Source organism: Protopterus annectens, chromosome 11.part0 (assembly GCF_019279795.1).
Source record: "Protopterus annectens isolate FY-2018-M chromosome 11.part0, PAN1.0, whole genome shotgun sequence".
Lineage (NCBI taxonomy): Eukaryota > Metazoa > Chordata > Ceratodontiformes > Protopteridae > Protopterus > Protopterus annectens.
In genome coordinates, this window is record NC_056745.1 from 1,474,694,404 (window position 1) to 1,474,717,170 (window position 22,767).

The 22,767-nt window shown below is 43.5% G+C and overlaps 1 protein-coding gene across 4 annotated transcripts in view; it reads right to left on the bottom strand.

Annotated features, from left to right (window-relative positions):
* MLC1 (modulator of VRAC current 1) overlaps window positions 1-22,767 on the bottom strand; it is a 789,519-nt gene that overhangs the window by 338,262 nt on the left and 428,490 nt on the right. For all 4 annotated transcript variants that reach the window (XM_044088780.1, XM_044088778.1, XM_044088777.1 and 1 more), the window contains one exon: window positions 17,824-17,895. In XM_044088780.1, coding sequence (XP_043944715.1) covers window positions 17,824-17,895 — 72 coding nt within the window. The remainder of the gene's footprint in view (window positions 1-17,823; window positions 17,896-22,767) is intronic.

Consider the following 22,767-nt stretch of genomic DNA (forward strand, 5'->3'; position numbering starts at 1 on the left):
AATACAGATATCAGGTGCTGAATGTGATGTGAGGTCCACCTGGATAAATCTGAATGTAGAATAGAATAGAACAGAACTCTACATGCGCCCGGAGAAAGGGAAGCATTACTTTAGGACAAGATGCTTAAGTATTTTAATGATAAATATTTACATTAGTCTTTTTAAAAATAGTGACTCTCCACTAAAACTTAACTTTTAGACAGGTAAAACTTAAATTACCTACTTTCACATCTAACTACTCTAGTGCACACTGCAGTGTTTAGGATAAACCATTTTTTTCATCTTACCTTTAAGCATCCCTGTGACTAGCACTTGCTCTAAAACCTTCTGGAAAGCAACAGGAAGCCTTAAACTGATACAAGCACTCAGATGTCCTTGTTAATAAGGATAAATTAATCGTAGGCACTAAACAGCCGGTAATTGCAAAGTACCTTGCAAAGGTAAGGGAAAACAGCTCTTGTACTTTACAAAAAAAGCACCAAACCAGGCATGTCCAAGGGTCAGCTTCTGGTGATTTCTCCTGTCCACCTGGTGAATCTGGGCATACTAGGGCAATGCAGCAATTGCCACATGTACACAGACAACCATCTCCTCCTACCACCCAACACTACAACCTGCGAGAGATGCACTTACATAGCCAAACTGGAAGCAAAGCTCTCTCCACCCAAGATTGTGCTAGACAGCCAAAGAAGAGAAGGTTAACACCCGCACTACACCTCAAGCAACACATAGCCCTTCTAAACCCACACCACCAACACTGTCACATAGCAACACTAAACCCTCATTTGTGGAGGCCCTGAACAGTAACCTGCCTAAGCAACAAGGACCTCTGAAGCTGAAACGCAAACAAACATCAGTCACAACCAAAGTGTCACATAGCTCACAACACCAGTGTGCCACCCAACAACAGCCCCCTAAGGCAAGACAACGTACCCAACACTTTAGTCATAGGTGACTCTATAGTCAGGCACACTGATGTCCCACTCACCAGGCTGAACAAGGAGAAAATTACAGTCAGCTGCCTGTCGGGTGCCAGGATCTGCAATATAACGCATACACTCAAGTCACTCAACAACAAGTACAAATATGTCTCTGTCATTGTCCATGTTGGAGTGAATGACTTGAGATGTACCTCTTTGGACTACATGAAAAGAGACATGGAAGAGCTCTCAGGTCATGTGGCCCAGGCAGGTGTGACCCTAGTCCTGAGTAGCATCCTGCCTTTGCCCAGAATGATACCACAGTATAAGGACAAAATGATTGACTTCAACAATTGGCTAACCTTCTGGTGTCATTCAAAGGGGATCCAGTATCTGTCTGCCTGGGACAACATGATCGACAGACCACAATGCTTTGCCAGAGATGGTCTGCACCTGTCGTCCCTGGGATTCAGGTTACTGGCTAAGGCTCTTGCTACCCCTATAGTGACTTTTTTAGGCAAAGTTCAATGGACAAAACTACCACCATAACAGGTACAAGCATGCAAAATCTGAAGGTAATGCTACTCAATGCTAGAAGTCTAAACCTCAAAATGCACTCTTTCGAGGCACTCCGAAAAATGGAGAACATTGATATCTGTGCAGTAACTGAGACCTGGTTGAAGGCTCCAGAGAGCACCCCTGCAACACCAGGCTACAACTCTTACCACACTTTTCAGCTACCAAACCAGGACCGAAACACTAAAGGTGGAGGAGTGTCCATATTCACCAAGGATATTCACACCACCAGCCTAGTTGCCCAACACAAAGCGTCTAAAATTCTCCAAGTGCAACTAACACTAGGTCAGACTGCAATCCAAATTGTAGCTTGCTACAAATCCCCCACCATGCCCCAAGATTCACACTACACCTTTGTAAACATACTGAAAAATATTAAGATACAATCAAACAACCTAATACTGGGAGAGTTCAACTACCCTGCCATTAACTGGGAAAACTACTACTTTGCCCAATGGTTCATGAATTCATAAACTCCAATGCCCTGGATCAACTAATCCATAGTCCCATCAGGGGCTCCAATATTCTAGACCTGGTCATTACCAACATGGGAAATCGACACTCCATACCTATGGTCACCCCCTCGTTGGTCAGGTCTGGCCATAAGCTAATCACCCTTGACATCGCATCCCACCCCCCAGTAAGGAAACCTCCGTAAAAATCTTTTCCAAAGACAACTTCATGCTACTCAAGTCAGAAGTGAAAACTTAATGACACCCATGCAGACTGGAACTGACAGTTGAACTGTTGAGTCCTACACTAAGGCACTGTACGAGCACATCCACTCATGGATGAATCATGCCATCCCAAATAGAACCAAGATGCTCTCCTCCAAAAAAAAGGAAGCCAATCTGGTGGTCCACTGCCATAAACAAACTTTACAACAAAAGGAAGAAACTGTTGCAGAAAAGAGGAAAATCCCAAGATGCAAAAAACTCCCTTACCAGCCTCAGTAACAAGCTGAGATCCCTCATAAAATCCTCCAAAGTTAGTTACAAAAATAAAATTGCCAAAGATTCCAAAGACAACCACAAGGCATTCTATAGCTATGTCAAGAATCTAAATGGCAATGCTCAGATCTGCTCTGAGCTACAATAGAATGGCATTAAATATACTGATCCTAAGGATATTGCCAGTATCCTGGCAGATCAATTCAGTGCCAGCTTCACCCCCCTCTCACCCCCTAAAGAGCCCATCTCAATACCAAAAGATTGCCAAATTCCAGTACTAATGGCCACACAGGTAAAAAATGCACTCTCCAAAGCTAAGAATACAACATCCATGGGACCAGACGACATCCCAGGCTGTGTACTACATGAACTACAAAATGAACTGGCACCTCACCAAAGTGCCAAGTTTAATCATAGCCTCACCTCAGGCTTTGTGCCCACTGAGTGGTGCTCAACTACAGTTATCCCACTCCACAAGGGGAGATCCACCTTGGATCCTGAGAACTACTGCCCCATCAGTCTGACGAACCTGATCTGCAAGGTCATGGAACGTATTATCATGGAACTTATAATCAAAGACATTGGCAACCTTCAATCACTGGACCCCACCCAGTTTGGGTTCGTGAAGGGCCAATCTTGTCTCCTGAACCTGACTGACTTCTTAGAATCAGTCTCCAGAGCTGTGGACGAGGGTAAGGTGGTCCACACAGCCTATCTGGACCTCGCCAAGGCCTTCAACACCATCCCCCACTCTGGAATCATAGATAAACTTACGAAGCTGGGCATTAATCCCTACGTCACTTGATGGGTTGCCAGCTGGCTTACTGACAGAACCCACACTGTAAAAGTAGCTGACTCCAAATCCAGCTCCAGACAAGTGACAAGTGGAGTACCTCATGGTTCAGTCCTGGGACCGCTCTTGTTTGGCATCTACTTCTCTGAAGTATAGGCCAATACTAAGGGACTCTGGCTAACAAAGTTTGCAGATGACTGCAAACTGGAAGCCATTATTGAATCCCCAAATGTTGTGGATATTCTACAAAAGGGCCTTACAGAAACAGATGCTTGGTGCCAGAGCCATGGGCTCAAGCTCAATGCCAAGAAATGTATAGTTATCCCTTTTGGGGAAAAAATATGTACCTGTGAATTACCACATAGGTGGCATACACTAAACACCAAAAGTGTGATAAGAGACTTAGGGACACAGGTGGACAGTGGTCTCTCCTTCGATAACCACATCGCGATAACAGTCAGGAAATCCTTCTATGTGACACACCTTATTACTAAGGGCTTTTCATCCAGAAAAAAGGAGGTCATTGTCCCACTGCACTCATCCCTCATTAGACCCATTATAGAATACAACGCCCCATTTGGTATGTACCTCTTAAGACATCTGCAACAACTGGAAAGGCCACAGAAATACCTCACTAAAAGAATCACAGGCCTAAAGCAGATGCCCTAAGCTGACCATCTAAAAAAAAACTCCAGCTGTACTCTGTCGCATATCATCTACTCAGAGGCAATCTCTACTTAACATACAAGGCCATGTCAAACCCAGAGCTGTTGGATATGCTACACTTAAAGAAATCCCAATCCCTCAGAGCCACATGCTGCAGGGATCTAAACCTTGTCATCACAATGAACAAAACATGCTGGAAGGATAGGTTCCTGACCCAGAGGCTCCCCAGACTCTGGAATAGAATGCCCATACATATCAAGCAGAGCACCTCTTTGGCCCTCTTCAAAAGGAACCTTGACGATTGGATAGGAGATAGCAAATTCACCCCAAGGATCACATCAGTCACCCTGCTAGACAGGGGCCCAGGGAAGTAAGTTTTCTGGAAAGAAATAACCAGGGAATTGTTATGGCTAGGCTTGTATAGGCCCTAGGGCCGATAGCCTAGTACCAACCTATGAAACTATTGCAGAAGGATTTGAAAGAATGGGAGTCCTCCACCAAAACTACACAGTGCAATAGCCAGTAATGAAGTTAGGGGACGAAATGCAATGATAAATGAGCTGAGATGTGAATTATAACAGTAAATAGACTGGTTTCTGGACTGCCTTAAATGGAATGTAGTCATTACAAATACCCACAGTGATGCAATTGATGTATCCATCTCCCGGAACTTGTGGCACAGGTTACAGGTAGACAACAAAGACTACTTGAACATTGTGTTATTAGTAATAACATGGTACATGGAGTTTCTGGACATACTGGACACGTGAGAGTCTATCGGCAGGACAGGATGGAGAGTAAAATTAATTATTTTCATAACAGAAACTTAAATCAACACAACAAACAGAAATATGGACATGGTGAAGAACTATAAATCACCCCAAAGAGAGGAAATGGTACAATAATTTGCAAAAGAGTCATGCACAAAATCCTGTCTCAGAAGGCAACAAGGAGCTGTCAGTCAGACACACTGACGTCCCACTCACCAGGCTGAACAAGGAAAAGGTCACGGTAAGCTGCCTATCGGGCGCTAGAATCCGCCACATAACACAAGCACTCAGGTCACTCCACGGCAAGTACAAGTATGACACAGTCATTGTCCATGCTGGTGTGAACGACCTGAGACGTACCTCCCTGGACTACATGAAAAGAGACATAGAGGAGCTCTCTGATTATGTAGCCCAGGCAGGTATGACCCTGACCCTGAGCAGTATCCTTCCTTCACCACGAATGATGCCACAATATAGTGACAAGATGATCAGCTTTAACAATTGGCTTAATTTCTGGTGTCATTCAAAGGGGATCCAGTGCCTGTCTGCCTGGGATGACATGCTCGACACGCCACGCTGCTTCAAGGGATGGCTTGCACCTGTCACCCTGGGATTCCGGATATTGGCTAAGGCTCTTGCCACCCCCATAGTGCCTTTTTTAGGCAAGGCTCAAATTCTAAACCTACCACCCTAGAAAACAAAAACGGGAAGAAACTAAGGGTAATGCTGCTCAATGCCAGAAGTCTAAATCTCAAAATGCACGCACTCGAGGCCCTTCTCAGTATGGAGAACATCGATGTCTGTGCTGTGACTGAAACCTGGTTCAAGGCTCCTGAGAGCACCCCGGCACTATCAGGTTTGACCTCATATCATGCTTTCTGGCCCCAAAACCCGGACCATAGGAGGACTATGGCTGACAAAGTTTGCGGATGACTGCAAACTGGGTGCCATAGTGGATAGTACATCGGACACAGACATCCTTCAGAGGGGTCTCACGGAAACTGATAGCTGGTGCCAGAGCCATGGCCTGAAGTTAAATGCAAAAAAGTGTATAGTCATACCCTTCGGGAAAAACAAGGTAACCCCAAGCTACCATATAGGTGGCAACCCACTAAGCACAGAAAAGGTTATCAGGGACCTGGGTACCCAGGTTGACAGTGGCCTCTCGTTTGACACTCACGTTGCTAAAGTGGTTCGAAAGACCTTCTACATTGCCCATCTGATCATGAAGGGATTCACATCCAGATCAAGTGAGGTCATTGTTCCCCTGTACTCTTCACTTATCAGACCAATGATCGAGTACAATGCCCCATTTGGGATGTATCTCACCCGACACCTTCAGCAATTGGAGAGACCCCAAAAGTTCCTCACCAAAAGGATAAAGGGAGTCCAAAACCTGTCATATACTGCCAGACTGAAGAAACTCCAACTCTATTCAGTTGCATACCGTCTGCTCAGAGGTGACCTGTGCCTGACATACAAGGCCATGACCAACCCAGAATTAATGGATATGCTCCACCTCAAAAAATCCAAATCCACCAGAACCACTAGAGCAAGTGACTTAAACCTTAGCACGGATATAAATAGGACGTGCTGGAGGGATAGATTTATCACCCAGAGACTCCCCATGCTGTGGAATAAAATCCCGGTCCATGTGAGGCAGAGCACCTCGCTGGCTCTGTTCAAGAGAAATCTTGACCGGTGGATGGGAGATCATAGGTTTACCCCGGGAATCATCTCTGTGTCACTGTTGGACAGAGGCACAACAAACTAATGGGCACATTATTTCTAACATAAGGGGTGGCGCAAGCCACATAACTTTGGGCTAGGCTTATAAATGCCTTAGGGCAGATAGCCTAGTATAAACCTATGAACCTATGAACCTAAATGTTGGCTTTCAAAGCCCTAGCACTGCTGCATTGGGGTAAAATGGAGTGGCAGGATGATAGTGGTAGCAGGAAAAGGCAGCCTAAAACATTTTTATTTATTTAGTTATTGACATCTAATGCATAGTGGCTTTGCAGTCAGTCATGTTGTCTATATTTCTCAGTACTAGGCATTAGAGAATAGTGCTTGTCAAAGACCCAAAGAGCAGGCGAATGTTGCTTTTCAGAGAAGTTGCGTGATGAGGCTTGTCAGAGACCCAACAAGCAGGCGAATGTTGCTTTTCAGAGAAGTTGCGTGATGAGGCTTGTCAGAGACCCAACAAGCAGGCGAATGTTGCTTTTCAGTGGAGTTGCGTGATGAGGCTTGTCAGAGACCCAACAAGCAGGCGAATGTTGCTTTTCAGTGGAGTTGCGTGATGAGGCTTGTCAGAGACCCAACATGCAGGCGAATGTTGCTTTTCAGTGGAGTTGCGTGATGAGGCTTGTCAGAGACCCAACAAGCAGGCTTATGTTGCTTTTCAGTGGAGTTGCGTGATGAGGCTTGTCAGGGACCCAACAAGCAGGCGAATGTTGCTTTTCAGTGGAGTTGCGTGATGAGGCTTGTCAGAGACCCAACAAGCAGGCGAATGTTGCTTTTCAGTGGAGTTGCGTGATGAGGCTTGTCAGGGACCCAACAAGCAGGCGAATGTTGCTTTTCAGTGGAGTTGCGTGATGAGGCTTGTCAGAGACCCAACAAGCAGACGAATGTTGCTTTTCAGTGGAGTTGCGTAATGAGGCTTGTCAGAGACCCAACAAGCAGGCGAATGTTGCTTTTCAGTGGAGTTGCGTGATGAGGCTTGTCAGAGACCCAACAAGCAGGCGAATGTTGCTTTTTAGTGGAGTTGCGTGATGAGGCTTGTCAGAGACCCAACAAGCAGGCGAATGTTGCTTTTCAGTGGAGTTGCGTGATGAGGCTTGTCAGAAACCCAACAAGCAGGCGAATGTTGCTTTACAGTGGAGTTGCATGATGAGGCTTGTCAGAGACCCAACAAGCAGGCGAATGTTGCTTTTCAGTGGAGTTGTGTGATGCGGCTTGTCAGAGACCCAACAAGCAGGCGAATGCTGCTTTTCAGTGGAGTTGCGTGATGAGGCTTGTCAGAGACCCAACAAGCAGGCGAATGTTGCTTTTCAGTGGAGTTGCGTGATGAGGCTTGTCAGAGACCCAACAAGCAGGAGAATGTTGCTTTTCAGTGGAGTTGCGTGATGAGGCTTGCCAGAGACCCAGCAAGCAGGCGAATGTTGCTTTTCAGTGCAGTTGCGTGATGAGGCTTGTCAGAGACCCAACAAGCAGGCGAATGTTGCTTTTCAGTGGAGTTGCGTGATGAGGCTTGCCAGAGACCCAGCAAGCAGGCGAATGTTGCTTTTCAGTGCAGTTGCGTGATGAGGCTTGTCAGAGACCCAACAAGCAGGCGAATGTTGCTTTTCAGTGCAGTTGCATGATGAGGCTTGTCAGAGACCCAACAAGCAGGCGAATGTTGCTTTTCAGAGAAGTTGCGTGATGAGGCTTGTCAGAGACCCAACAAGCAGGCGAATGTTGCTTTTCAGTGGAGTTGCGTGATGAGGCTTGTCAGAGACCCAACAAGCAGGCGAATGTTGCTTTTCAGTGGAGTTGCGTGATGAGGCTTGTCAGAGACCCAACATGCAGGCGAATGTTGCTTTTCAGTGGAGTTGTGTGATGAGGCTTGTCAGAGACCCAACAAGCAGGCGAATGTTGCTTTTCAGTGGAGTTGCGTGATGAGGCTTGTCAGGGACCCAACAAGCAGGCGAATGTTGCTTTTCAGTGGAGTTGCGTGATGAGGCTTCTCAGAGACCCAACAAGCAGGCGAATGTTGCTTTTCAGTGGAGTTGCGTGATGAGGCTTGTCAGGGACCCAACAAGCAGGCGAATGTTGCTTTTCAGTGGAGTTGCGTGATGAGGCTTGTCAGAGACCCAACAAGCAGGTGAATGTTGCTTTTCAGTGGAGTTGCGTGATGAGGCTTGTCAGAGACCCAACAAGCAGGCGAATGTTGCTTTTCAGTGCAGTTGTGTGATGAGGCTTGTCAGAGACCCAACAAGCAGGCGAATGATGCTTTTCAGTGCAGTTGTGTGATGAGGCTTGTCAGAGACCCAACAAGCAGGCAAATGTTGCTTTTCAGTGCAGTTGCGTGATGAGGCTTGTCAGAGACCCAACAAGCAGGCGAATGTTGCTTTTCAGTGTAGTTGCGTGATGAGGCTTGTCAGAGACCCAACAAGCAGGCGAATGTTGCTTTTCAGTGGAGTTGCGTGATGAGGCTTGTCAGAGACCCAACAAGCAGGTGAATGTTGCTTTTCAGTGGAGTTGTGTGATGAGGCTTGTCAGAGACCCAACAAGCAGGCGAATGTTGCTTTTCAGTGGAGTTGCGTGATGAGGCTTGTCAGAGACCCAACAAGCAGGCGAATGTTACTTTTCAGTGGAGTTGCGTGATGAGGCTTGTCAGCGACCCAACAAGCAGGTGAATGTTGCTTTTCAGTGGAGTTGCGTGATGAGGCTTGTCAGAGACCCGACAAGCAGGCGAATGTTGCTTTTCAGTGGAGTTGCATGATGAGGCTTGTCAGAGACCCAACAAGCAGGTGAATGTTGGTTTTCAGTGGAGTTGCGTGATGAGGCTTGTCAGAGACCCAACAAGCAGGCGAATGTTGCTTTTCAGTGGAGTTGCCTGATGAGGCTTGTCAGAGACCCAACAAGCAGGCGAATGTTGCTTTTCAGTGGAGTTGCGTGATGAGGCTTGTCAGAGACCCAACAAGCAGGCGAATGTTGCTTTTCAGTGGAGTTGCGTGATGAGGCTTGTCAGAGACCCAACAAGCAGGTGAATGTTGCTTTTCAGTGGAGTTGTGTGATGAGGCTTGTCAAGACCCAACAAGCAGGCGAATGTTGCTTTTCAGTGGAGTTGCGTGATGAGGCTTGTCAGAGACCCAACAAGCAGGCGAATGTTGCTTTTCAGTGCAGTTGCGTGATGAGGCTTGTCAGAGGCCCAACAAGCAGGCGAATGTTGCTTTTCAGTGGAGTTGCGTGATGAGGCTTGTCAGAGACCCAACAAGCAGGCGAATGTTGCTTTTCAGTGGAGTTGTGTGATGAGGCTTGTCAGAGACCCAACAAGCAGGCGAATGTTGCTTTTCAGTGGAGTTGCATGATGAGGCTTGTCAGAGACCCAACAAGCAGGCGAATGTTGCTTTTCAGTGCAGTTGCATGATGAGGCTTGTCAGAAACCCAACAAGCAGGCGAATGTTGCTTTTCAGTGCAGTTGTGTGATGAGGCTTGTCAGAGACCCAACAAGCAGGCGAATGTTGCTTTTCAGTGGAGTTGCGTGATGAGGCTTGTCAGAGACCCAACAAGCAGGCGAATGTTGCTTTTCAGTGCAGTTGCGTGATGAGGCTTGTCAGAGGCCCAACAAGCAGGCGAATGTTGCTTTTCAGTGGAGTTGCGTGATGAGGCTTGTCAGAGACCCAACAAGCAGGCGAATGTTGCTTTTCAGTGGAGTTGTGTGATGAGGCTTGTCAGAGACCCAACAAGCAGGCGAATGTTGCTTTTCAGTGGAGTTGCGTGATGAGGCTTGTCAGAGACCCAACAAGCAGGCGAATGTTGCTTTTCAGTGCAGTTGCATGATGAGGCTTGTCAGAAACCCAACAAGCAGGCAAATGTTGCTTTTCAGTGCAGTTGTGTGATGAGGCTTGTCAGAGACCCAACAAGCAGGCGAATGTTGCTTTTCAGTGGAGTTGCGTGATGAGGCTTGTCAGAGACCCAACAAGCAGGCGAATGTTGCTTTTCAGTGCAGTTGCGTGTTGAGATGATAATGGCAGGAATGCAAGAAGGTCTGAGAAGAAGCACTTCTTGCCCTGAGGCACTGCAGGGAAAACAAATGGAAATACACCTGCCTATCTGGCCATTTGCTGTACCGGAACAGCAGTGACTGGCAGAGTTAACGTAGAAGCACACTGCAGACTTTTCTGTCTTGCTTTTCTGGCTCCTGTGCCTGCCAGCCACTGCTTGTTTATCCTTCATTACTGAGAGCAGAACAATCCTTGGTGCAGCCATCATACAGACAGCCATGAGAAGTGGTTCTATTTGACTCTAACCTCATCCCAGTGGCTGACATGTGCACCCACATCACCATAAGGTGTCCTCTGTCCTCCCTTGACATGTTTATTCACTAGTACACATGCCATTTGACAGTTGTCATCACTGGCTTGGGATCACCAAGCCAACATCTGTCAGTCCTAGATATATATCCCTGGCATAATGGGATATAAATGTTGCCATATATGCCTGTACTGGACCATTTATAGATGTATTTGCAATCATTAGTTTCTATCTATAGTCTCATATGGTAATCTGCCATGCATGTGATAGGAGTGTCCTATAGCATGTGTCTGCCTGTCTGTCTGTCTGTCTATTTGTCTGTGTTTGTGTATGTGTGCACATGTGTGCATGATCATGTGTGTTTGTATGTGTGTGTGTGTGTGTAATTGTATTGATTTTAGAAGTGAATATTCATATTTTAGTATATGCTATTTGGAAAAGTATAGCTAAATCTCTTTTATTATTTGCAGCCTGTGATAAATATAAATTAATTTAAATAATGTATTCTTCATATGAATACAGGGCTACACAACAGAGTAGGAATACAATACTCACAAGTATATGCTAGCAATGAAATAGACCAAGCTGTTGCAAAATATGTAGCCAGAATGAATGCCTCCTAACTGTACAGCAATTTGTAGATTGTCCAAATGTTTGCCTCATATACCTGGACTGTTCCTTAAAAAATGTTGGTTTTCTGTCAAATAATTGAAGATCAATGTCGCCAAATAACGGCACATTTCAATCCACCTATTAATAAATTACTGTATGTTTGAACTAAAATGGAAGGTCAGCCATCATGTCCACCTTCTGTTACCAGTCTCTTAGTACTTGGTTTATTCAGGCTGTGTAACAACTACCTGATGCTCAGAAATATCAAGTTATCACTATCAATAAGTGAGAGATGCAGGTCCTTATCCAGATTGGAGTCTTCCTTCTCCCAAACAAACATGACCGTTAAGCAACTCACACATATATCACCACTGCATTCCACACAATTACGCAGTAAACTATCCCATACTGATCCCTGCCTTAGCCTTCAAGACCTAGTAAATCTAGGGTTCAGCATAACTCAAACACTAGAATTCCTATTAGCACTGACATAGTAAATGGTTACCAGGTAATTAATCACTCCAAAACTCGTGTACCTAGACATCCTTCTAAGAAGTGTACTACAGATTGATAATTATGCAGTGCAGTGGTGCAGAGGTTATTGTTGTCATTTCACAGCAAAAGGTTCTCCGGTTCGATTCTCAGCTGGGGTGCCTTCGGTGCAGAGTCTGCTTGTCCTGCCTGCATTTGTGTCGGTTTCTTCCAGGTGTTGTGGTTTCCTCCCACATTCCAAAGACATGCTTCTGGAGTGTTTCTCCACAGACCTCTGCTGAAAATGGGCTCTGTCCCAGTTGGATTTTCCTACTAAACAGATGTTAAATAAATAAATAAAATAAAATAAATAATTCCATTCCCTGACACAGCAATGCAACTCTCACAAGACTAGATAAAGAGAGGGTGACAGTGAGTTGCCTTTCAGGAGCCAGAATCTCTAACATATTAAGAAATCTAAAGACCCTTAGTCAAATAAATATGATTATAACATGGTAATGGTCCATGTGGGTCTGAATGACTTGGTGTAAGAGGGATCTGCAGAGACATGACAGAGCTCTCTATGCATGCTGGAAATGTAAGCAAGACTGATTTTGAAGAAAATCTGTCCTTCTCAAATGATGCCAAAGTTGTGGGAAAAGATGGTTAGCTTCAACAATTGGCAGTATAGTTTCTGCCATTCTAAGAGTATCCAACATGTGTCAGCATGAAAGGAAATGTTAGACATTCACTCTTGCTTTGACAGCGATGGCCTGGACCTCTTGTTCTAGGACTTCCACATAATGGCTAAAGCCTTTGCTGCCTCTGCAGTGTGTTTTTAAGGCCGAGTCCAGCTAATGAATTTCCTAACCTAACAAAAACAAATCAAGCACCAGGCCATGTGAAAGTGGTTCCGCCCAACACAAAGAGTCAAAATAACAAATGTTTTAATCCTGTTGCATTTGAACACATATGTTTCTGTATTAATACAGAAACTTGGTTTAAAAGTGCAGAAATCACTCCCTCTTGTCCAGAGTTTTCCACTTACAACACCTTTTGGTCATTGTTAACTGTCGTGTAGAATATATATTTGTTAGGGACCATATCACTTCTAGGCAGATACCTGGAGACCCAAAACCTGAACTGATTCAGATTGAAATCACACTAAACAGGACCCACTATCAGATTATAGCATAGTACAGGACCCCCTCTGTGCTCCCAGAAAAAACATATTAAGTTTGTAAATACAGTGAATGAACTCCAAATCAGCAGGAATTCCATTATCCTATGAAACACTAATTACCTACTATAAACTGGGATACTTTTATCTCAAATGTGAGTTATGCCCCAAAATGCCATGATTTTGTAAAGAAAAACTCCCTGAACCAAATTTTCAATAAACCCACTGGAGGACATAGCATTCCTGACCTGGTCCATACCAACCTAACGTCAGCATAGGCTATCACCATTGTACTCCCTTCTCCAGTTAAATCCAGTCACAATCTTGTAACGTTTTCCTTCAAAATCTTCAGTTTGATGCAACTATCACAAAGTTCCAAGACAAACCTTCGACAATGCTATAATGAAGTCACAAAATTCAAGTTTAACTGTATTACCCAAGATACTGACAGAGCAAGTATTTATGCAAACATACCCTATGCACACCTGGATAAATATGTTGTCCTGACTGTCTCTACAGGATCCAAAAAAAATGAGAAGTTAAAGAAAATCAGCCTGATGGCCCACATGTATAAATAAAAAAATACAATAAAAGAAAAAAAAAAGCTTCTTAAACTGTAGAGCAAAACAAACCCCCCTCAAGTCAAGATTAACATTAAAAATGTATTGAAGGAACTAAAAAAACAATCAGGAATATGAAGGCATCCCATGAACTTGGGCAAGGAACAAAAGCCAAAGACAGTTTTTCTATGTTAGAAGTATCATGCAACATCTCTCAGAGCCTATCTAAAATGGCATAACCTACTCAGATGCAGTAGAGATAGCCAACATACTAGCAAATGAATTCAGTGCAAATTTCACCCCAAAAACAACTATACAAAACCCAAATATCCCACATTGTCTCAAGTCCCCCCATCAAACCCAGAGAACACTTGCTAAAGGTACTTTCAAAAATGAAAACTACATCATTCATGGGACATGATAATATACACTGTTGTATAATAAACAGTACAAAACATGCGTTATTGGACCTACATGATTTGGCATAATGGTTAAGGTTTTCGGCTCATAAACACAAAGTGCAGGGTTTGATTCTGACCTTGGGTTATTGATTAGGCTTAAAATGGCCCTTCAGGGCAGTTATCCTAGTATTCATGTATTCATGTATGAGTTATTCAACCTGAGCCTAGCCACCGGCTTCTTCCTGAAGGGTGGGCCACAGCTGTTGTAATGACACTTCACAAAGATGGATCCATCACTAGTCCCCCCCCCCCCAAGAACGCAGACCCATTAACCTCACTAGTCTGATCTGTAAAACCATGAAACTTATCATAACTGACTAAATAACAATATCAAAAATCCTATAAGGCTTGATCCCCAGCAGTTCAGCTTTGTTACGAGTATACCTTGTCTAATGAATCTGGTCAACTTCCTGACTGAATAACATAAGCTGTGGTTAGTGGGCATGCTGTCCATGTCGCATACCTTGACCTGGCTTAGGCGTTTGACACCATACCACATGCTAACATAATGAACAAGTTGAATGAGCTCCCAAGTGAGCCCTACATAATTAGGTGGATAGCAAATTGCCTGAGGCTAGAACTCACAAAGTGATGCTGGCAGGTGTGTTTTCAGTGAACATGAAGGTGACCTGTGGTGCTCCCTCCCTCATAGTGATGCTGGCAGGTGTGTTCTCAATGAACATGATGGTGACTTGTGGTTCTCCCTCCCACATAGTGATACTGGCAGGTGTGTTCTCAGTGAACATGAAGGTGACCTGTGGTGCTCCCTCCCATATAGTTGTACTGCTAGGTGTGTTCTCAGTGTGCATGATGGTGACCTGTGGTGCTCCCTCCCACATAGTGATACCAGCAGGTGTGTTCTCAGTGAGCATGACGGTGATCTGTGGTGCTCCCTCCCACATAGTGATACTGGCAGGTGTGTTCTCAGTGAACATGATGGTGACCTGTGGTTCTCCCTCCCACATAGTGATACCAGCAGGTGTGTTCTCAGTGAGCATGATGGTGACCTGTGGTGCTCCCTCCCACATAGTGATACTGGCAGGTGTAATCTCAGTGTGCATGATGGTGAACTGTGGTGCTCCCTCCCACATAGTGATACCAGCAGGTGTGTTCTCAGTGAGCATGTCGGTGATCTGTGGTGCTCCCTCCCACATAGTGATACTGGCAGGTGTGTTCTCAGTGAACATGATGGTGACCTGTGGTTCTCCCTCCCACATAGTGATACCAGCAGGTGTGTTCTCAGTGAGCATGATGGTGACCTGTGGTGCTCCCTCCCACATAGTGATACTGGCAGGTGTGTTCTCAGTGTGCATGATGGTGACCTGTGGTGCTCCCTCCCACATAGTGATACCAGCAGGTGTGTTCTCAGTGAGCATGACGGCGATCTGTGGTGCTCCCTCCCACATAGTGATACTGGCAGGTGTGTTCTCAGTGAACATGATGGTGACCTGTGGTTCTCCCTCCCACATAGTGATACCAGCAGGTGTGTTCTCAGTGAGCATGACGGTGATCTGTGGTGCTCCCTCCCACATAGTGTTACTGGCATGTGTGTTCTCGGTAAACATGAAGATGACCTGTGATGCTCCCTAAGGCTCTGTGCTCAGAACCCTATTATTCAGCACCTGCTTTGAAAATCTCCAAATTACAAACAGGGAGCTCTGACTTACCAGGCTTTCGAATTACTGCAGACTTGGCTCATCCTCAATTCCCCCTCTGATATACAGGAGCTCCAGCTAAAACTCACACATTTCAACAACTGGTGCTAAAAAAATGGGTTAAATGTAAATGCTAAAAAGTACAACATTACTGCATTTGGTAAACAATCCATTCATTCATCTTGTAGTATATATAACACCCTGCTTCAAAAAAGTGTGGTAAGAGACCTTAGAACATGCACAGATAATTCTCTTGCTTTGACCATCCCATTTTAAAAGTGGTTAAGAAATCTTTTTACCTAGCACACCTGATTGCAAAAGGTATTTCATTAAGGTCCAATGAAGTTCTTTTTCCTCTGTATTCTGCATTGATCAGACATACTATCAAATACAATGTCCCTCCTGGAATGTATCTTACAAGGCATGTCAAGCAAATGGAAATACCCCAGAGATTCCTGACTAGAAAGATCACAGGCTTAAAAGACAAGAGCTACCAAGAGAGACTGGAAGCACTGTCCCTTTATTCAATGTCCTACAGACTCCTTAGGGGTCATGTGTACTATGCTTTTCTGGCCATTAATAATCCAGTAGTGCAAGACCTCTTATATTTTCACAATCAAACAATCCCACCAACACTAGAACCATGGATCTAATAACCCCCCTGACACTAGGGCCATGGATCAAACAACCCCACTGACACTAGAGCCGGGGATCAAACAACCCCACTGACACTACAGCCATGGATCTAACAACCCCAGTTACACTAGAACCATGGATATAAACCTCCTTCAGCAAACAAACAAAACATAATGGAGAGAGAAATTTGTCACACAATACTTACCCCTTTTCTGGAGCAAAGTTCCACTCCAGACACACTATCTTCCTTCAAAAAGGAGTTAGATGACTGGATAGGTATCCACAAGCGATCTCTGCTTAACATACAAGGCCATGTCAAATCCAGAGCTGGTGGACATGCTACACTTAAAGAAATCCCAATCCCTCAGAGCCACACGCTCTAGGGATCTAAGCCTTGTCATCACAATAAACAAAACATGCTGGAGGGATAGGTTCCTGACCCAGAGACTCCCCAGTCTCTGGAATAGACTGCCCATACATGTCAAGCAGAGTGCCTCCTTGGCCCTCTTCAAAAGGAACTTTGACGATTGGATGAGAGAAAGGAAATTCACCCCGGGGATCACGTCAGTTGCCCTGCTAGACAGGGGTCCAGGGAAGTAAATAGTGTGGGAAGAAATATCCAGGGAATTGTTATGGCTAGGCTTGTATAGGCCCTAGGGCCGATAGCCTAGTACCAACCTATGAACCTATGACTGGAGTATGAAAGCAAAGTCCTGTCATCAGCAGCTTCAGAGGGGGGCAGCCACTTTCAGGGGGGGGGTTGCCCCCCCCCCATAGAAACAACTATTGTAGAAGCCATGGTGATATATTTGCAGCAGCATTTTGGGTGTGTGACCAAATGTACTCTCACATGTTTTAGTTACAATTATTCATGTCTCTAATAAGAAAGATGTGAATATTTGTAGTAAATCCAATATAGCCCCAGCTAAGTGATTCTAGAGCTGACTTTCTCATAACCTGAGTGCTGAATAATTTTTTATGCTTATGTCTTAGTACTTAACATCTGTGTCATTTTATATATAAATGTTCATTAAACTAGATGACTTCAGATACTCTCATGTAACTTTTGTATGTACTGCGCATGTTGCTGCTAGCACTAAACTGCCCTCATGACATGCGGCGTACCAACAATAACGGGAATAGCAATACATTATGTAATAGCTTATTTATGTATTGCGCTATTTAACCGTGCTAAAGACGAATCATTTTAATTCTTCAGTAATCCTACTTGGTCAAATTAAAACGATAACTCAATTCATATTAAAGAAGAAAGTACAATTGCAGAACAGAAAGAAGAAGAGAATTTTGTCTTGAGGATAAATTAAGGTCAGCACAAACTTGGCATACTGTTTTACATCTGGCACAACTCCATAACTACAAGCTCTGCTATACAGAAGATTGTAAAGGCAGTAAAACCATGGCATTCTGGTCAGAATGGCTATATAAAAGGGCTATTATTCATTGACAGCTGCTGTGCAGAAAGCAGTGAATAAAATAAGACATTTCCAGTTCTGTTCAAGAATAGCTTTTAACGTTTCTTAGAAACACTTACTGAATACGATTTTAGGAGACGTGTTGGGAAGGTTATACTTTTGGCATGACTGATGTCACTGTTTGCTGCGACCTGTGCAATAAACAAAACAAGTTAAAGAATGCGAGCTGCACCTCTGCACTGGTGAATGTAAGACACAACTAGCAAGTCATCTACCTTAATATGTAAAACAAAATGTTCATTTTCCAAACAACTGTAATTGTTTGTTTAAATAGTATAACTGTATAACATTAACACTGTTTTAGTATAACAGTAAAACTGGTTCCAGTTATGATGTCTTCCTTTGAAAACAATCCTATAAAGTATTTACTTACATTTATGTAATATATTTGTGTCCATACTTTTCCTTACAGACTGATTTCTTAACTGTTAATGAATCTTATACATCCGTTATAAAAACTGACCTACAAATGAGTCATTTGATTTGCTAAAGCAATTCTTTATAGTAAAGGTTAACTTAGCTACCACTACAAAAAGATCCGGTCAACCAAAACAAATAGTCCAGTGGCAAATTTAAAATAATAATTTGCTCAGTTTGTTTTAGTACAAACTGGCAGTCAGTGTTGGCCTTCAAAATGATCACAACAGAGTCATTTTATTTTGCAGCTTAAAATAGAATAACGTTAAAATACCAATGCACATTCCACAACTAACCTAATTGCAAACTCAACAATGTATTGTGGGGACTGTAAACATGTATCCAAATGTATGCATCCCTGTATAAAATACTGACCAAAGATGGGATGCTTACAAGAAGTGCAATTATACATTAGACTCATTTAAAGAGAGGTAAGAAATACCTTTTTAGCAAGTCTAGCATATAATACTTATTTTACATATTTGTTAATCAGGTAAACCCACTGGAGACAAGTGCGCTTTTCAGGGGAAATCAGGGTTTCCTGTCTGATCGACTGACTTGCTCAGAGTCATGCAGTAGGCAAACAGAAGTGGAAGAAATCAAACCCTATAGCTGTGGCTACATGAAGCAGCTTATTCAAAGCATAGAGCTGTAATCTTCTGTAATAACCGCCAAACGTATTTAAAAAAAAAAAAATATATATATATATATATATATATATATATATATATATATATATAAAATATATATATATATATATATAAAAATATATATATATATATATATATATATATATATATATATATATATATGGTTCTACCTGAGATAGTCGACAGCGGAGAACACCGACAAGCGAATTGCGAGCGCCAGAAGATCGACAATGCAGAAGACCGACGCGACGGATGAAAGCACCGACGCCGAGGATGCCGACATGGGAAAAGGCTGTGTAAGTATGCGGTAGTGACGGACGTTAGGGTGCGAGTAAGGTAAGTGTGGATATTGACGGTCTGTGGGGATAGGGGTGGGTTAAGTGAGTTAGGGTCAGTGCGCGGGTTAGGTAAGTGTGCGGTAGTGAAAGTCTTTGGGTTAGGGGCAGGTTAAGTGAGTTAGGGTTAGGGCGCGGGTTAGGTAAGTGTGCGGTAGTGAAAGTCTTTGGGTTAGGGGCGGGTTAAGTGAGTTAGAGTTAGGGCGCGGGTTAGCTGAGTGTGCGATAGTGATGGACGTTAGGGTTTGGGTTAGGGTTGTAGATAGTTGTGTATGTGAGGTTTAGTGTGGGTTTATAAGGATTGTGGTGTGATTGTGTTGTGTGTGTGGTTTTTGGACAGGGGATGTGTTTTGTTTGTTGATTGTTGTTATTGTGGTGTGTGCAGTGTATGAGGTTTCGTGTTTGTGTACCGTCGGTTATTTCATTGTCAGGCATGTGAGGTTTCGTGTTTATGCACTGTCGATTATGTGGTGCCGGTGTTTACGTTGTCGGTGTTCTGCAGTTTTGATTATGTCAGGTAGAACCATATCTATATATAAATATATATATATATATATATATATATATATATATATATATATATATATATATATAAATGGTTTACTATCATTCAGTCAAATGATTGTATCTTTGACTCACATCCACTAAAAGTCACATTGCCGAATTCCAGTATAGCCGAAATGCATTCCAAATTCAACCTAGGAACAAGCGTTAATATGGGGCGAGATTTGTACTTTGGCAATATCAGACTTCAACATTTTCAATGTTCAAGTTTCAGACTTTGCACAAAGGGGTTTCGACCAAGTCCACTTCAATAAAATGAGAGTAAACCATTTTATTTATTTATTTATTTTATTATTTATTTACATTTGTTGACCGGGAGTGTCCGATTGGACGTAGGTCCATTTTCAGCGGAGGCCCAGGGAGAAAAGCTCCACAGTTAAAATAAACAGACAGTAGTTACATTGAATTACATAGCGATTAACAATATAACATTGCAATTACTTACAACGTATTTATAGATGAAGAACATAGTACATCAGTAGACAACTAGAATCTTTATCTGTGAAGTACATAACAGACATTAACAAATGTTACAATAAGAAGTTCCTGCTGTATAACAAGTACTAGGCTTATGAGCATCTGAGCTTGCTATAATCAAGGTAGTTAGTGGAGTGGAAAGAAAGGTAGTGGTTGGATGGGGTGGGTGATATTAGAGTGGGAGTTGTAAGGGCATAGCCAACATGTTTTTAGGTGCGCTTTTAGTAAAGTTTTGAAGTGGGTGCATGATGGTATGGAGGTAATTGTGGATGGGATGGAGTTCCATAATTTGGCTATGGTGCAAGAGAATAGTGCTTCACCAGCAGAGTTATTGGCTTTAGTGATCTGCAAGGGATTTTTGTTGCTGGAGCTTAGTGGTCTGGTGGTGCGATAGGGTTGGAGTAGATTCTGGAGGAATGGGACACTTAGTGGATGGCTTACTAGTTTGTGGGCGAGTGAGAGTTGATACCATTGAAGGAGGTGAGGGAGTTCAAGCCAGCCCAGTTCAGCAAGTGAGAGACAGTGGTGACTACGGTAGGATGCCCCTGTGGTGAATTTGTCGATTTTGTTGTAGCAGGTCTCTAGCTTGTTTAGATCACATTGCCTTAGGTTGGTATATATTGGAGAGGCATAAAGTAGGGTGGAGATAAGGTGGGAATTTGCTATTGAAATCTTTGCTGCTTTGGTGAGAAGTTGCTTATTTCTGTATAACGCTACTAGTTTTTTGTGGACTTTTTTTATGGTCATGGATATGTGAATGTCAAATTTTAGTTTATTGTCTGTTTCCACTCCTAGCAATTTGGTGTGTTCAGTTGGGTATATAGTGGTGTTGTCTTTTGCTGTGATGTTAAAGTGAGAGTTGTTTTGAGTATGTTTGGTGGGTTGGAAGATGAGTAGTTTAGTTTTGTTTGGGTTGAATATTAATTGGGCACCGGATAACCAAGTTACAATAGAGGAAAAGGCTTCCTGTGTGACTTTTTGCAGTTTGGGTAGGAAATGGGCTGAGCAGATGAAGGTTGAGTCATCTGCATATTGTATGAGTGTGCCATGCTTGGTGGCAGAGGCTATATTATTGGTGAAAACAGAGAAGAGTAGGGGTCCAAGGATGGATCCTTGGGGATGCCCTATGGAGACAGGTAGTTGGGGAGATATGTCATTCTGCCATACAACGGATTGTTGGCGGTCAGACAGGTAACTCTGAAACCAGTTGGTGACTGATTGAGAGAAGGATAAGTTATTGAGGACAGAGATAAGTTGTTTGTGTGGGACCATGACAAATGCTTTAGATAGGTCTAGGAAAGTAGCAGAGGAGAGATAGCCATTGTTTTTATGCTGAAGGATAGTGTTAGTAAAGGAGAGTAAGGCAGTGGTGGTGCTATGGTTTGGTCGAAAACCATGCTGAGTATTGGAAAGGAGGTAGTCTGAGACCTGAGAGTGTATGCATCTCTCTAGTATTTTGGAGAGTGGAGAGAGAATAGCTATGGGGCGGTAATTGGTTAGTTCTGTGAAGGGTCCGCCTTTGTGGAGGGGAATTATATGAGATACTTTCCACAGAGTGGGAATGTAACTTTCTGACAGAGATCGGTTAATCAAGATGGATACTGGGTAGGCCAGAGCATCAGCTGCGATTTGTAGGTATTCACTTGGGAGGTTGTCTGCTGCTAATTTGGTGAGCTTAAGTTTAGTTAAGAGTTTTTTATGTTGGAGGTAGGTACAGGAGAAAAAGAGAAGGCAGTGGGGAGATTACTAGTTGAAGGTGTGGGTTGGAGGGGAGGGGGTTGTGTTGTTTAGCTAGTGATAGTATGGTTTGTGTGAAGTGTATGTTGAATGAGGTAGCAATATTTTCTGAGGAGTGAGGGATGTTAGGAGGAGGGGTACTGACTTTACCTGGGTGGAGGATGGAGTTTATGGAGGACCAGAATTGTTTGGGGCTGTGTTGGGAGGAGTCTAGGGCAGACTGGTAGTATTGGAATTTGTCCTGTTTTATTAGCTTTTTGACTCTATTGCGTAGTTGTAGGAATTTCTGTCTAGTTGAGGGGGTTTTGGTTTTGCTCCAGTGCTCCCAGGCTTTATCCCTGTTTTTCATTTCTGACTTAGTGGTTTTCTGTAGCCATGGGGAGAGTTGTGCTTTGGTTCTGGAAAGTCTTATGGGGGCATGGTAATTAAGGATGCTCAGGAAGTTAGTATTAAAAAATTCAACTGCGTCATCAAGACTGAGGTGCTATAGAGGATGCCAGTTACATTCTTTGAGGGATGAGATGAATGTGAGTGGGTTAAAGTTTAGTTTTTTACGTATTTGACGGTAGATGACAGGTTTAGCTTGGTATAGGTATTTTTTGAGTAGGAATGTTGAGGTGTGATCACTGAGGCTATCTGATAAGCAGCCTGTTATATATGAATGGGGGCTCTTACTGACTAGTATCCAATCCAGGGTAGTGTGCTTGCTGGAGTTTTTATTTATCCTGGTTGGTGACTGGACTAGTTGGGTGAAGCCATGAAGGTTTACATGATGGGTTGGATGGTTGCCAGAACAGGATTGCCAGTCAATATTGAAATCACC